Source organism: Heloderma suspectum, chromosome 7, assembly GCF_057233095.1.
Source record: "Heloderma suspectum isolate Gila_16-S chromosome 7, 16-S_ref, whole genome shotgun sequence".
Lineage (NCBI taxonomy): Eukaryota > Metazoa > Chordata > Lepidosauria > Squamata > Helodermatidae > Heloderma > Heloderma suspectum.
The window spans coordinates 80,787,747-80,801,329 of NC_139464.1; the positions used below are offsets into that span (position 1 = coordinate 80,787,747).

A 13,583-nucleotide genomic window follows, 5' to 3' on the forward strand; every position below is an offset into this window, starting at 1 on the left:
ATATTAAGTTATTACATTGTGGCCAAGTGTATAATCCTGGAAGTCTCTGGTCCAAATTTTGTCTCGGGCAACAACATACTTGGGGTTGGATCCAGGATCTGCATTCTACAATAGGGAGGTCCCGCCACCTGGTTTTTTGGAAGCCGGCCTCCCCCCAACACCAGAGCTCACCTCATTCTCCTGACTCTCTGCGTAGCATTTTTAGAGGGCTAGAGGGGTGCTGTGGGAAAGAGGGGGCAGGGAAGTCCACTTCTGCCAGTGCAGCTGATCTAGCTTAAATCTTATCTTAGGCAAGCCACTATCTCTCTACTTTAGCCCCAGGCTGCAATGTGGTGATAATTAGGACCTATTTTACAGGGTTGTTGGAAAGATTGCTGAAATATTTTATTGACCTACCCCCAATACTCATAAAGTACCATACTTAATATTAATTAAAAAAATGGTCAAGGCCACATGCACTCTGTGTGTGTGTGTGTGTGTGTGTACATAAACAAACGCAGAAAAGAGAGAGAGAAAACTTACAACTATGTATTACAGAACTGATGTAAACACACTATAGAATAAAGTGTTTTAAAGCAAGAAAAGTATAGATGGTTCCAAGAAACATAATATTCCTCTCTTGCTGACGTACGAGGTGTTCATTTCAGATAACATTCATCACTGGTAGAATACTTACTAGTTATCTAAAAGTTGTCAGTTTTACAGATAAGGACCCAATATCAACAAATGAAGGGAAGGAGCCAAATCAGCTGTTAGTTTAGACCTGTATATGGTTTACATCTTAGAAGACACCCTTGCCAATGATGCACTGTTTTCCAGCTATGTTTTTCTAACTAGCAACATCTCAAAATACATTTATCAATGTCAGTGAACCACTGACCTTATCCTACAGTTTGTAAGCAATGCTGCCACTGTCACTTGTTAATGCAAGAAGCAAAACATAAAGAGCACAAAGTGGAATATACTGTAATGGTTTCATCAGACATGTAATATATGCTATGCATTGATATACTGGATGTTTCAAGTGATCCTGTGCTAGGAAGAAATTCCTCAATAGGGATATCACCATCTAGTAAATGTGAATCTCACTACAGATGGTGTGGGGACAGCTGAAGCAACATCTATCAGTAGATCACAAGTCACTGACCAGTGTGAGTATAGCTGGGATAATGTGTTTATTCAACTTATACACTCAGGAATTCAAGATTAGCTGTAAGTCTAAGGCAGTGATCCTATATATACTTACCTGGGAATAACTCCCATTAAACTCAATGTGATTTACTTCTGAATAGACACATATACGATTTCACTGTTAGTATTAATACTGTGTAAACATCACTTAAGATTTAATTCCAGGACTTGCTGTATTAAAATGTAACTGTATATAAGTTTGCATACTTACTGCTTCCCCCCGACCCACCCATCCCCACCTTTCAGATAACTTCACTGGCATTACATAGATAGCAGTGTTTTAGACAGATTTGGCAACACAGATTTCTAGGACTAGTATGCCCAACTGTTTAAATATCACATACAGTAAACAGTAAAATAAGTTTTTACCTAAAACAATTAATATGTATCTCTATGTTGTTTTTGAAGCTACAAGTACTAATTGTTCCCTTTCTTTATATTGTAGGTCTCTTTTCCAAAACAACAAAATGAAGGACATCATGGGATCTAAAAAGAACACTACCATATAATTGTTCTGCTTCTTTTTCTACCACCTTCTGAATGGACTTCATTTTCAAATACATTGCCGTATTTATCCTTATGAAGAGAAGAGCATCCTTCCCCAAATATGCCTCTTATAACTGGACAAAGTGATTGCAAAGGTGCCACTTATTTCCAAGAAGCTGAGGAGTTTTCTGGTTACTTAGCATGCATCATTTGACAGATGCAAGTGTTTGTTTTATCAAATGACCAACTCTTACTGAACTTAAAAACTGTAATTGTGCAATCATTAAGGGCCAATTACTTTTCTGGTATACTGAGCTAAGATGAAGGACATGCCACTCAAAATTCACATTTTACTTGGCCTAACTATTACTGCACTAGTACACGCTGTAGATAAAAAAGCAGACTGCCCACAGTCATGTATGTGTGAGATAAGACCGTGGTTTACTCCAAGATCTATATACATGGAAGCTTCGACAGTGGACTGCAATGATGCAGGTCTTTCTGCTTTTCCAGCCCAATTGCCTACTGACACACAGGTTCTACTTCTACAGGCAAACAACATTAAAAAAATTGAATACTCATCAGAATTCCCAATAAACCTAACTGGTTTGGATTTATCTCAAAACAGTTTGTCCTCAGTGGCCAATATTGAACTTCGGAAGATACCCCAACTTCTTTCAGTCTATCTGGAGGAAAACAAATTTACAGAATTGCCTGACAAATGTCTCTCTGGACTGAACAATCTCCAAGAGCTCTACATTAATCACAATCTACTTTCCACAATTGCACCAGGAGCCTTCACAGGCCTTGATAATCTTCTTAGACTTCATCTCAATTCAAATAGTCTGCAACTGATCAACAGTAAGTGGTTTGAAGCTATTCCTAATCTGGAGATTCTTATGATTGGAGAAAATCCAATAATCAGAATTGAAGATATGAACTTTAAGCCCCTTATCAATCTGCGGAGCCTGGTTTTAGCAGGCATAAATCTCACAGAAGTACCCGATAATGCCTTGGCTGGTCTTGACAATTTAGAAAGCATCTCTTTTTATGACAACAGATTAGTTAAGGTGCCCCATACAGCTCTTCAAAAGGCTACAAACCTTAAATTTTTGGATCTAAACAAGAACCCCATTAACAGAATACGAAGAGGGGATTTTAGCAATATGGTACACCTCAAAGAATTGGGAATTAATAACATGCCTGAACTGATATCTATAGATAACCTGGCTGTTGACAATTTGCCAGATTTGAGAAAAATAGAAGCAACCAATAACCCCAGATTATCATATATACATCCAAATGCATTCTATCGACTTCCCCGGCTGGAATCACTCATGCTTAACAGTAATGCACTCAGTGCCCTGTACCGTAGTACAATTGAATCTCTGCCTAACCTCAAGGAAATCAGCATACACAGCAACCCAATCCGATGTGACTGTGTCATCCGATGGATTAATATGAATAAAACTAGCATTAGATTCATGGAGCCGGAGTCATTATTTTGTGTGGATCCTCCTGAATTTCAAGGCCAGAATGTGAGGAAAGTCCATTTCAGGGAAATGATGGAAATCTGCCTTCCACTGATAGCTCCAGAAAGTTTTCCCACAAACCTAAATTTAGAAACAGGTAGCTATGTTTCCTTACACTGTAGAGCAACCGCAGAACCAGAACCTGAAGTGTACTGGATAACTCCATCAGGACATAAGCTTTTGCCCAACACTGTTTCTCTCAAGTACTATGTACATTCAGAAGGAACACTAGATATCAGTGATATAACACAAAAAGAAAGTGGCCTGTACACATGCATAGCAACTAATTTAGTTGGTGCAGATTTAAAATCCATTATGATTTATGTGGATGGTTCTTTCTCCCATGATAACCATAAATCTTTGTCTATTAAAGTAGAAGATGTGCGATCTAATTCTGTACTATTGTCCTGGAAAGCAAATTCTAAAATAGTGAAAACTGCCATTAGATGGACAGCCTTTCCAAAAGATGGGAACTCTCTGGCTTCACAGAGCGCTCGAATTCCATCCCATATAAAGGTCTATAATTTTACACATCTCATCCCTTCAACGGAATATAAAATTTGTATGGACATCCCGACTGTCCAACTGCAGAATGCAAGACAATGCATCAATGTTACCACAAAAGGATTGGATACGGCAATGACAAATTATGAGAAAAGCAACATCGCTACATTCCTTGCCTGCCTTGGTGCCCTTTTGGGATTCTTTTGTGTGGTCTCTCTCTTCAGTTGCATCTCTCATGAAATGAACTGTGATGCAGGACACAGCTATTTCAGGAATTACCTGAAGAAACAATCCTTTTCCTTCAGTGAGCTTTATCCTCCTCTAATCACTCTTTGGGATACTGGCAAAGAGAAAAGCACAGCACTAGAAGTCCAAGCAACAGTTATAGGGGTTCCAGCTAACATGTCATGAGATATCAACACTACTGTACTGTTTTAAACTGGGGGTGCACAAGACTGTCATTGTGCCCTATAAAATGGCAAAAAAGTATTCCTCCATAAAAATAAAAACCTTGGACTTAGTTGATGGTGATGGCTTCAAATACAAATATTAACTGGTGTGGTATTTTTTTAAAACGAACACCTGTCTTGGAAGAGTTCTGTGCCAACCAAAATGTTTTCTAGGACTTTATAGTGTGACTTCTTATGATCTAAGAGGCACTCAGTACTGTCTAAACAGTGCAAATAGATGAATTTTTTTCTGTATTTGTTTTTTAATTAAATGTAGGAATAGTAGAACTGAGTAATATCCTCCTCCTGTGTTGTATGACACACATTAGCCACAAGTTTTTGCAGTGAACCAATAAAACTAGAATTGACCCGTGGTGTAATGAAATGGAGAAATTCTGTAGAGTAGACACAGTGAGTATGTGACACTTTTTTATGAGGAAAAAAAATACAATTTTTGATTACAATCAAAATACTTTGGATTTCTTTCTTTCTAATGGCATTCTTTTGGGGTATAGTGTCCAACACATACAGTTTAATAGCTGGTCAATACAGCCATGCTTTCCTGTGGAAGTGGCAGCCATGATTGTTTAGAACATATTTATTTGTTTTAGAATGTGTTTTTACAAAAAAGTACACAACAAAATGCTTTCCTAAGTATTCAAATATATGTTTCAAAAAGGTATGCGTCGCACTAACTGAGCAGTAAGATAATTTTTCATGATGTACCAAAAAAATATCCCAGGAATTGGATTTAATTTATAAACTAAGAAGCACTCAATAGTTTCAAAACTCTACTTAATATAATAATAATTTCTGTAATATTTCTAATGAGCTAAATGTTCCAAAACTCTTATTCTATCCAGCATGATTCCTAAATCACAACAATATCAGATCATGAAGGAGGTAAATGCTTTCTGAACATAGTCCAACACAAAGTCAAGAAGGCAGGCAGTGAGACAAAGCCAGGAAAGCAGTTCCTTGGGAATAAGAAAAGAAAAACAAAAATGGCAGGTATACAAAGAACAGCAACAGGCCTAGCTCTGTAATACAGCAAGGTGATGGGTCTTGCTTCGCATGAGGGAAGAATAGATGAAGTCAGGAACTGATCTCAGAATGGTGCAGCGTGACTCTTTAAACTATTCGCCTGAGTGGATGGGGGCACCATTTGGGCACTACTTCAGAGAGCAAAATGTCTTGGGCCAGCACTGAACAGAAAGGCCTGTAGATTAGTAGTGTGGCAGTAGCTGTGGTGATGTAAGAGTTATGATCTGAATTCATGTGATACAGCAGTCTTACTGAAATTTAAGTAGATCTCATTTAGTGTTTGGGAAATACCTGGGAACCCAATGTAGCCTGCTTTAAGTTTCATCCTGGCAGAAAGACATGATATAAATGTAATAAACCATAAATAGTTAGATGATGTACCTGAGGTTCCCTCTTCTGGCCTGTTGCTTTGAATAAGGAGCTGGAGGGCTAACAGGAGTCACTCTTGGAGATCCCCAGTTCTTTACAATTATGGCATTTCAAAGTAGCATTTGGAAGCAAAAAACTAAAAAAACAAAGCTTGTCCTAAAGCCCAGCATTAAAGACTGAAACTCACATTAATAGAAGTCTTAAAATTTAATTTGACCATTGCGACTATAGCCTACAAATGGCAGGGAATTTTATCACAAACATTTAAAAAATGTCTGGACTATTAATTATGTGGATTTTAGTAAAGACCAGAAGTACATCTATATAAAGTCATCGTGCTTTCTTGGTGTTTTCATGTCTTCTTGCTTTTTCCCAAATTGCCACACACTGTTAGTTTGCCATTGGTTGGTTAAAATCTCCCTTAAACTTCTAATAATTATTCATTTTCTTTCATATTAAAATGTGCCTGTTTTTTAATAATTCTTAATGGTTGCTTCCAATGTACAAGCAATTTTCAAGTCGTTTTTAAGGTGGGAGGGTAGGAAATCCCACTGGTAATTTGATAATATTCAAAATCTTTGTGAATTCAATATGTTTTACTGAGCGCGCTCTTTACAAACCTGATGAATCACTATCACAGACATGCCGACATTAGAATTTATCAGCCAGATGTACCCATACATCATGAGAGATTTTAGCACCGAGGACAGAGCTTTTTAAAGGCAGGCTATTTATCAAACACACAGTAGTTGAAATATGACCTATTATAACGCCAGCAATGTATAGGTCAGCAAGAACTTGTTCATGTATCTTGTATGTTTGTCTTTCTAGCTGATGTACATTTAAAACCTGTTACTGATATAGCTCAGGGGTAAGAATTACATTTGTTTCAAGCAACACAGTTAAAATCAATGGCACAAAATTACCACACATAATGCAGTGAAAGAATAAGAATTCCAAGAAGAAATTATTTCTGCATCAGTTGGATGAAGTCAGCAGTTCTTACAGATTTCTTATCATTCACAGTTCCACCCAGACCATTTCTTTGACTAAATGTATCAGCTTGAATGACCTGACATGCTTTCCTTACTGATGCTTAGCAAAGTACTGACCCAACATATTCAAACCAATGTGTGCTCTAATTATGTTTTGTATATTAGTCCTTTAACTTTGGCCTAGAAATGAATGACTCCAGTGAGTACTGAAAACTCACAGATCATGATCAAAAGCGAAACACAATCTATTAATCTCTGGATTGAGCACAAGCTACAGAAACAAACAGGTGTTTAGGACAGAATATATTGACTGTTGCTGTTTGATCATATTCTCAATCAAACTCCAAAGAGTATTAATGAAAGTATAGTTTGTCAGTGTGCGACTGTATTTGTTCACAGAAGCTAAATAATTTATGCGATCATTTTCCCAGAATTATTCAAAGGCTAGTATATACAGTAATGAAAAGCAATTATGGTATAGTAATTAGAATGTGTTACTCTCATTCAAATCATCAAAGGTCTGATGATCGATGTTATAATCCTAGTGACAGTGAATGCATTTTTTCCCCCAGCAGGAGTATATGTGTATGAGTGAATAACCACCTTTAAGTGCATTAATTATTGCCCTGTTCACCTGGATGCTGTTTTGCATTTGCAAAGCTCTTTCTAACACTCATAGGTTTTGTGATTTGAAAAAAGGTATCCCATTGGTAAACCAAGAATTAAATACAGGACCTTCCATGTTGATACATCATGTCACACTGTTTTATTTGTTTCTTGCCTGTTACACACATAACAATATTCATAATGTTTCACCTTACTCAGTAGCATGGTCCCAAAGCTAACTTGCTATGTTAAGTGAATATCCTATATAAATTCACACACACAATGGGTTAGATCTAGCTATCTTCCCCACAGCCCATGGAAGGGCACATGGATCATGACTTTCCCATTTTATCCTTCGAGTATTGGGGACCCTGCTGATTGGAGTAGGATGTGGCACAGGGTGCCAGGGGAAAGAGGAGATGGCAGAAAATTGGGGAGAGGCACTGTCTGTGAGTGGAGAAGATGGAGCCTCCACCCAATTCCCACCACCCCAATTTGCCAACACCCCAATTTCCCAACACATTTGTCATATATTTGGACCTGAGGAAGGGTTCTCATTAGTTTCTTCCAGCTGTAGTTCTTAACCTCTGTTTTACCTCTGTCAGGCAGGCACACAAGATGACAAGAATAAGCAACCAGAAAGCAGATAGGACAAGATCTAGCTCTTTATTTACATAGAAAAGATATAGAGATTATCTTTCTCTTCCATAAGAGCACACAGGATATGTCAACGCTGTTTCCCATCTCTCGTTTCTTAAGATCTATTTCCATTCATCTCTTTTGTAGTAAAGTAAATTTGCTGACAAATCATACAGTTTGGCTAGTCAGTTACACAATTAACACCTTCCTCAGTTCAGTACCTAATTACTTCCACTGTTGCCAATCAATTGCATGGTGGCTAATGAGCCACTAGGTATTTTCTAGTCTGTCCTGTTCCTATTCTCAAAATATGACACTTCTCAGTCAAAATGTGCTCACTCCCTCTCCTTCTAGCCAATGTCAGTCTGGTGACATTCCAACTGATAACACTCAGCTTGGTTCTGTGCATGGTATCCAAAGTTAATCATTGCACGTGGAAATCTTACAGTGGTTGCTTAATCAAATGCTCCCCACCCCCAGCTGTCCAGGTTCTCAATGTCAAGTTGTCTACTAACACCAAGAGGTGTGACCACAGGACAGCTGCCATTGCTTACATCATAGAAAAAACATACCATAAGAACATAAGAAGAGCCATGCTGGATCAGACCAAGGGTCCATCTAGTCCAGCATTCTGTTCACAGTGGCCAACCATCTGTCGACAAGCAAACCACAAGCAGGACACGAGTGCAACAGCAGCCTCCTGGTCATGTTCCCCAGAAACTGGTGTAGATAGGCATACTACACCATAGTATACTAGTATACTACTGGTACTGGAGGTAGCACATAGCCATCAAGACTTATTTTATTTATTTATTTATTTCATTTCTATGCCACCTAATAGCCGAAGCTCCCTGGGTGGTTCACAAAAACATGACTCTCTGGTAGAGCACTTGGGGAACACCCTGTAGCCTAGTGGCCATTGATAGCTTTCTCCTCCAAGAATTTGTCTAAACCCCTTTTAAAGCCATCCAAGTTGGTGGCCATCACTACATCTTGTAGTAGTGAATTCCATAGTTTAACTATGCGCTATGTCAAGAAGTACATCCTCTTATCTGTCCTGAACCACCAATCAGCTTCATGAGATACCCTCGGGTTCTAGCATTGACAGAGGTAGAAAAATTTCTCCCCATCCACATTCTCCACACCATGCATAATTGTGTACACCTCTCTCATGTCTCCCCTTACCCTCCTTTTTTCCAAGCTACACAATCCCAGCTGTTGTAACCTCCCCTCATAGGGGAGATGCTCCAGTCCCTTGATCATTTTAGTTGCCCTTTCCTGCACTTTTTCCAGCTCTACAATATCCTTTTTTAGGTGTGTTTCAAAAGATCATGCATTCTCAGTCACTATCTACCCACCCAATACCCAAAGAGCAACCTGTAATACACCAAACAAACAAACGTTCATGCCGGTACCAATATACACCTGCTTCCCAAGCTGGTTCATTTTTCAGCTCAAATACAGTGCATTGTATCCAGACTACATTAAGTGCATTTAGGTGGGACTTAACTCAGTCATAACTAATTTTTTTGATTGATTTCAACTGGACCTAAGTATGAGTAACTCAGTCTGGATCCAACCAATCATTAATAGTTTTGGGGGGTTTTTACACAGATGTCTATGCACCATTTTAACTGAAACTGGAAAAATACTGAAGCACCACACAGGCACAATTAATGTGCACTAGTCGATTCTTTATCTGGAGACCAAATATTAACCCTGGACTATGACATATGAAATGAACATTAATGGTAAAAAGGGGAAAGGTTATAAGCCAAAGTAGTATAACAGAGTGTTAAGTATAACAATGGTTGAAGCATACATAATTATTTTCTCTTTCATATGTCTACGGATGCCAAGGAAAAGGGGTCGGGTGCAATCCTTGAAAAAGAGAAAGAAAGAAAGAAAGAAAGAAAGAAAGAAAGAAAGAAAGAAAGAGACAGAGAGCCATTTCCAAACTTTGACAATTTGCTTTATAAACATTACAAGAGAAAATCAGGGGGCATAAGATTTTCCTATACAAATCTATCCAAAAAGATAAATACCAATTAAAGCGCTCAAATTGATTGGATTGCTTGCTGTATCCAAAGGCCTCCTGGGCTTTGACTTACAAGGGATTCTGTACTAATGAGCACTTAGGGCACAATCCTAGGCATGTTCACACAGAAAAAAAGCCATACAACTCCCAGCATTCCCCAGCCTGCATGGCTAGCTGTGGAATCCTGGGAGTCGTAGGACTTCTTTCTGTGTGAACATGCCTTGGATTGTGCCCTTTATGTACTAAATTTCACAGAAGTGCTACCCTCTTGCCAGATCTGCTATATGAACCTCTGTGTCTTACATCAGGGTCAAGATACTCACACTCAATTAATGGGCTAACATTCAACCTCTGCTCTTTTCTGCTTCCCAAACTCATTCTACTAAAATAATGAAAAGGCAGAACGAGTTGTGTGTGGAGACCTCCTGGATCAGACCAAAGGATTATCTAGTCCAGCATCCTGTTTCCCACAGCAGTCAACTGTGACCTAGCCCTAGTGATGCAAAAAATAATTTGTGTAGTGCTTTTGAATGTGGAAAGCAATTCACATGCATTATCTTTGCTGTAATTCTTACAGCAATCTATAAGCTAGGTCAGCATTATTATGTCCATTCTGTAGACAAGCGGTTGGTGCAAACAGGGCCGGCATCAACAGGAGGCATGGTTGGGCACTGCTTCACCATTGCAACCTGCTTGTTCACCTGCCTCTAGCTCTGGCCGAGACAACGGTGGTGGTGGGAGTAGGAACAGTAGACGACCCTGCCTACTTGTTCACTGCCTCTCTGCCTGTCGAGCAAGCAAGTGGTAGCAATGACAAGGAAGAGGAGGAGGCAACAGCAGCTGGTGACAACAGTGGCAAGAATGTACTCGTTGAGGGAGGGCGCCCCTCGAGGGTAACTTTCCCAAGGGCCCTCCAAAAACGGGGGCCAGCACTGGGTTCCAAAAAGAAGTGGTTTGCCTAAGGCCACCTAATATTTTCATGGCAAAGGCAATTTGAACTGGGGACTTCCTGATTTGTAGTTTAGTCTCTTTGGTCACTGTGCTGCATCCACTCTCAAAGTGGGGTAGACCTTCAAGGTAAAAATAAAAAAGGCCACCAAACAAGGAAAAAATTAAATGTAAAGTAGAATGAATGAGGAAAAAAATACTTGTTGCATGAGTACAGCTGAAAAGAGGCCAGATGGCCTCTTCCAAATATGAAATTAGCTGACATCCCTTTTAGTGTTACAGTTTATGAGAGTGGAAAACAGCCCCATCTGCCTCCCCCTAAAGTAGCTACTGACTCTCATTCGCCATAATCAAATCATGCCAGGCTCCAAATGCTGTTCTCTTTCATTCTTCTGGGAATCCAAAAACTGCTTAATCCATAGAGTTCCGGGATGGCAATCCAAGTAAAGAGGTTTCAGTTGGGTGTCTGTCCCATTGTTGTTGTTGTTCAGTCGTTCAGTCGTGTCCGACTCTTCGTGACCTCATGGACCATAGCATGCCAGGCCTTCCTGTCCTGCGCTCTCTCCCGGAGCGTGCTCAAGTTCATATTCATTGCATCGGTGATGCTATCTAGCCATCTCATCCTCTGTCGTCCCCTTCTCCTTTTGCCTTCAGTCTTTCCCAGCATCAGGGTCTTTTCTAGTGACTTTTCTCTTCGCATTAGGTGGCCAAAATATTGGAGCTTCAGCTTCAGTATCTGTCCTTCCAATGAGCACTCAGGGTTGATTTCCTTTAGGATGGACTGATCTGACCTCCTTGCAGTCCAGGGGACTCGTAAGAGTCTTCTCCAGCACCACAGTTCGAAAGCATCAATTCTTCGGCGCTCAGCCTTCCTTATAGTCCAGCTCTCACAGCCATACATTACTACTGGGAAAACCATAGCTTTGATTAGACGGACCTTTGTCGGCAAGGTGATGTCTCTGCTTCTTACTATGCTGTCTAGGTTGGCCATAGCTTTCCTCCCAAGGAGCAAGCGTCTTTTCATTTCATGGCTACAGTCACCGTCTGCGGTGATCTTGGAGCCCAAGAAAGTAAAATCTGTCACTGCTTCCATTTCTTCCCCTTCTATATGCCAGGAAGTGATGGGGCCAGATGCCATGATCTTCGTTTTTGTAATGTTGAGTTTCAAACCAGCTTTTGCACTCTCCTCTTTCACCCTCAACAAGAGGCTCTTGAGATCCTCTTCGCTTTCTGTCATTAGGGTGGTATCGTCTGCATATCGGAGGTTGTTGATAATTCTCCCGGCAATCTTAATTCCGACCTGTGATTCATCCAACCCGGCGTTTCTCATGATGTACTCTGCATATAAGTTAAATAAGCAGGGTGACAATATGCAGCCTTGTTGTACTCCTTTCCCAAGTTTGAACCACTCGGTTGTTCCATGTCTGGTTCTTACTGTTGCTTCTTGACCCTCGTACAGGTTTCTCAGGAGACAGGTAAGGTGGTCTGTCCCATAGACCAACAATATTGAATGGAATTTTGTATCGATCCAAGTCCTTAAAATGTTTCAAGAAAGGACTTTTGCTTCTATGCTAGGATGACTGTGCCAGAGACCAAGCAACTTTCTCAGAATTATAGGGTGGGGAATTAAAGGGAAGAACCTTTAAAGGTTCTTGCTGGTGAGGTTACAATCAGTCCCCTATGGGATTAATCAAGCAGTACTACAGAAATAGCACAGTGTTGTTGTTTTTCCCCAAGACTAGGACATTACAGATCATGAAGTATTTTGCTTGGCACAGAAATAATTCCCCATATACAACCTTTTTTTTTATTTTAACAGAGCTTACTGCAAGTTACAGTTTCCTTCAGTAACTGAAAAATACATCTTGGGGTTATTGACAGAATATGTATAACTTACTCACAACTTCTGTTCACATCTTCTGTCTCTTCTGGTCAGGCTCCAGTCAGGTTCAGTTATGGGACTCTGTGAGTCAGGCAGCGATTTTCCATTCCCTGTGCCACTACTGGCAAAAGGAGGGAACAGCAGGATTTGAATCAGGGCACAAGCACCTATGGAGGTGGTGGCAGTGAATACATATGGCTTCTAGTCCACCACTGTATCTACACAATGTTGGCCAAAGGAGCTTTTTTGAGTGGTGAAAGCCTGCTCTCTATAGGACTGGAAGTCAGATGGTGTGACCAAGGTGCATTAGGTTTTGTAGACAAAATCACTTACGTTTGTTCTGGCCAGGATGCCATTGTTTAAATGGAATTGGAGATGGATGCAGCCAAGATTCCATCTAGTCATGTTTTTGCCAGTTTTCAGTTTGTTCAGCCAGATGATGTGGACAATTTACATGGAGATTTGAGACCTGCCACCTGCTCTTTGGATTCAGGCCCTTCTTGGCTATTAAAATCTGCCAGGATTGGGGTTACCATCTGGACCCAAGAAGTGATTACTGCCTCTCTGAGAAAGTGTGCTGCTTCCACTGTGCTTAAGAAGGCTGTGATTAAGCCTTTGTTAAAAATGCATTTGGATCCCTTGATTCTGGTGAATTACCATCCAGTAACTAATGTACTATTCTTGAGTAAGTTATTAGAAAGGGTGGTGGTTTCTCAACTCTTGGATGGTACTGAGTATCTGGATCCACTGCAACCTGGTTTCTGGCACAGAAACAGCCTTGGTTACCTTGGCAGGTAACTTACACCAGGGAATGGATGGGGGAACTGCAAGTCTATTAGTTCTCCTAGTTCTCTCAGCAAGTTGTGTCCATTACTTTGTTGTTGTTGTTCAGTCGTTCAG

General features: G+C 40.1%; 2 protein-coding genes across 10 annotated transcripts in view; one reads left to right on the top strand and one right to left on the bottom strand.

Annotated features, from left to right (window-relative positions):
- The window catches only part of LRRN3 (leucine rich repeat neuronal 3), a 55,228-nt gene extending 49,338 nt beyond the window's left edge, over positions 1–5,890 (top strand). Inside the window, exon 2 of the mRNA XM_084810756.1 lies at positions 1,637–5,890. Coding sequence (XP_084666882.1) covers positions 1,998–4,124 — 2,127 coding nt within the window. The 5' untranslated portion in view covers positions 1,637–1,997 and the 3' untranslated portion in view covers positions 4,125–5,890. The remainder of the gene's footprint in view (positions 1–1,636) is intronic.
- Positions 1–13,583, bottom strand: part of IMMP2L (inner mitochondrial membrane peptidase subunit 2) — a 756,637-nt gene that overhangs the window by 460,707 nt on the left and 282,347 nt on the right. The window lies entirely within an intron of this gene.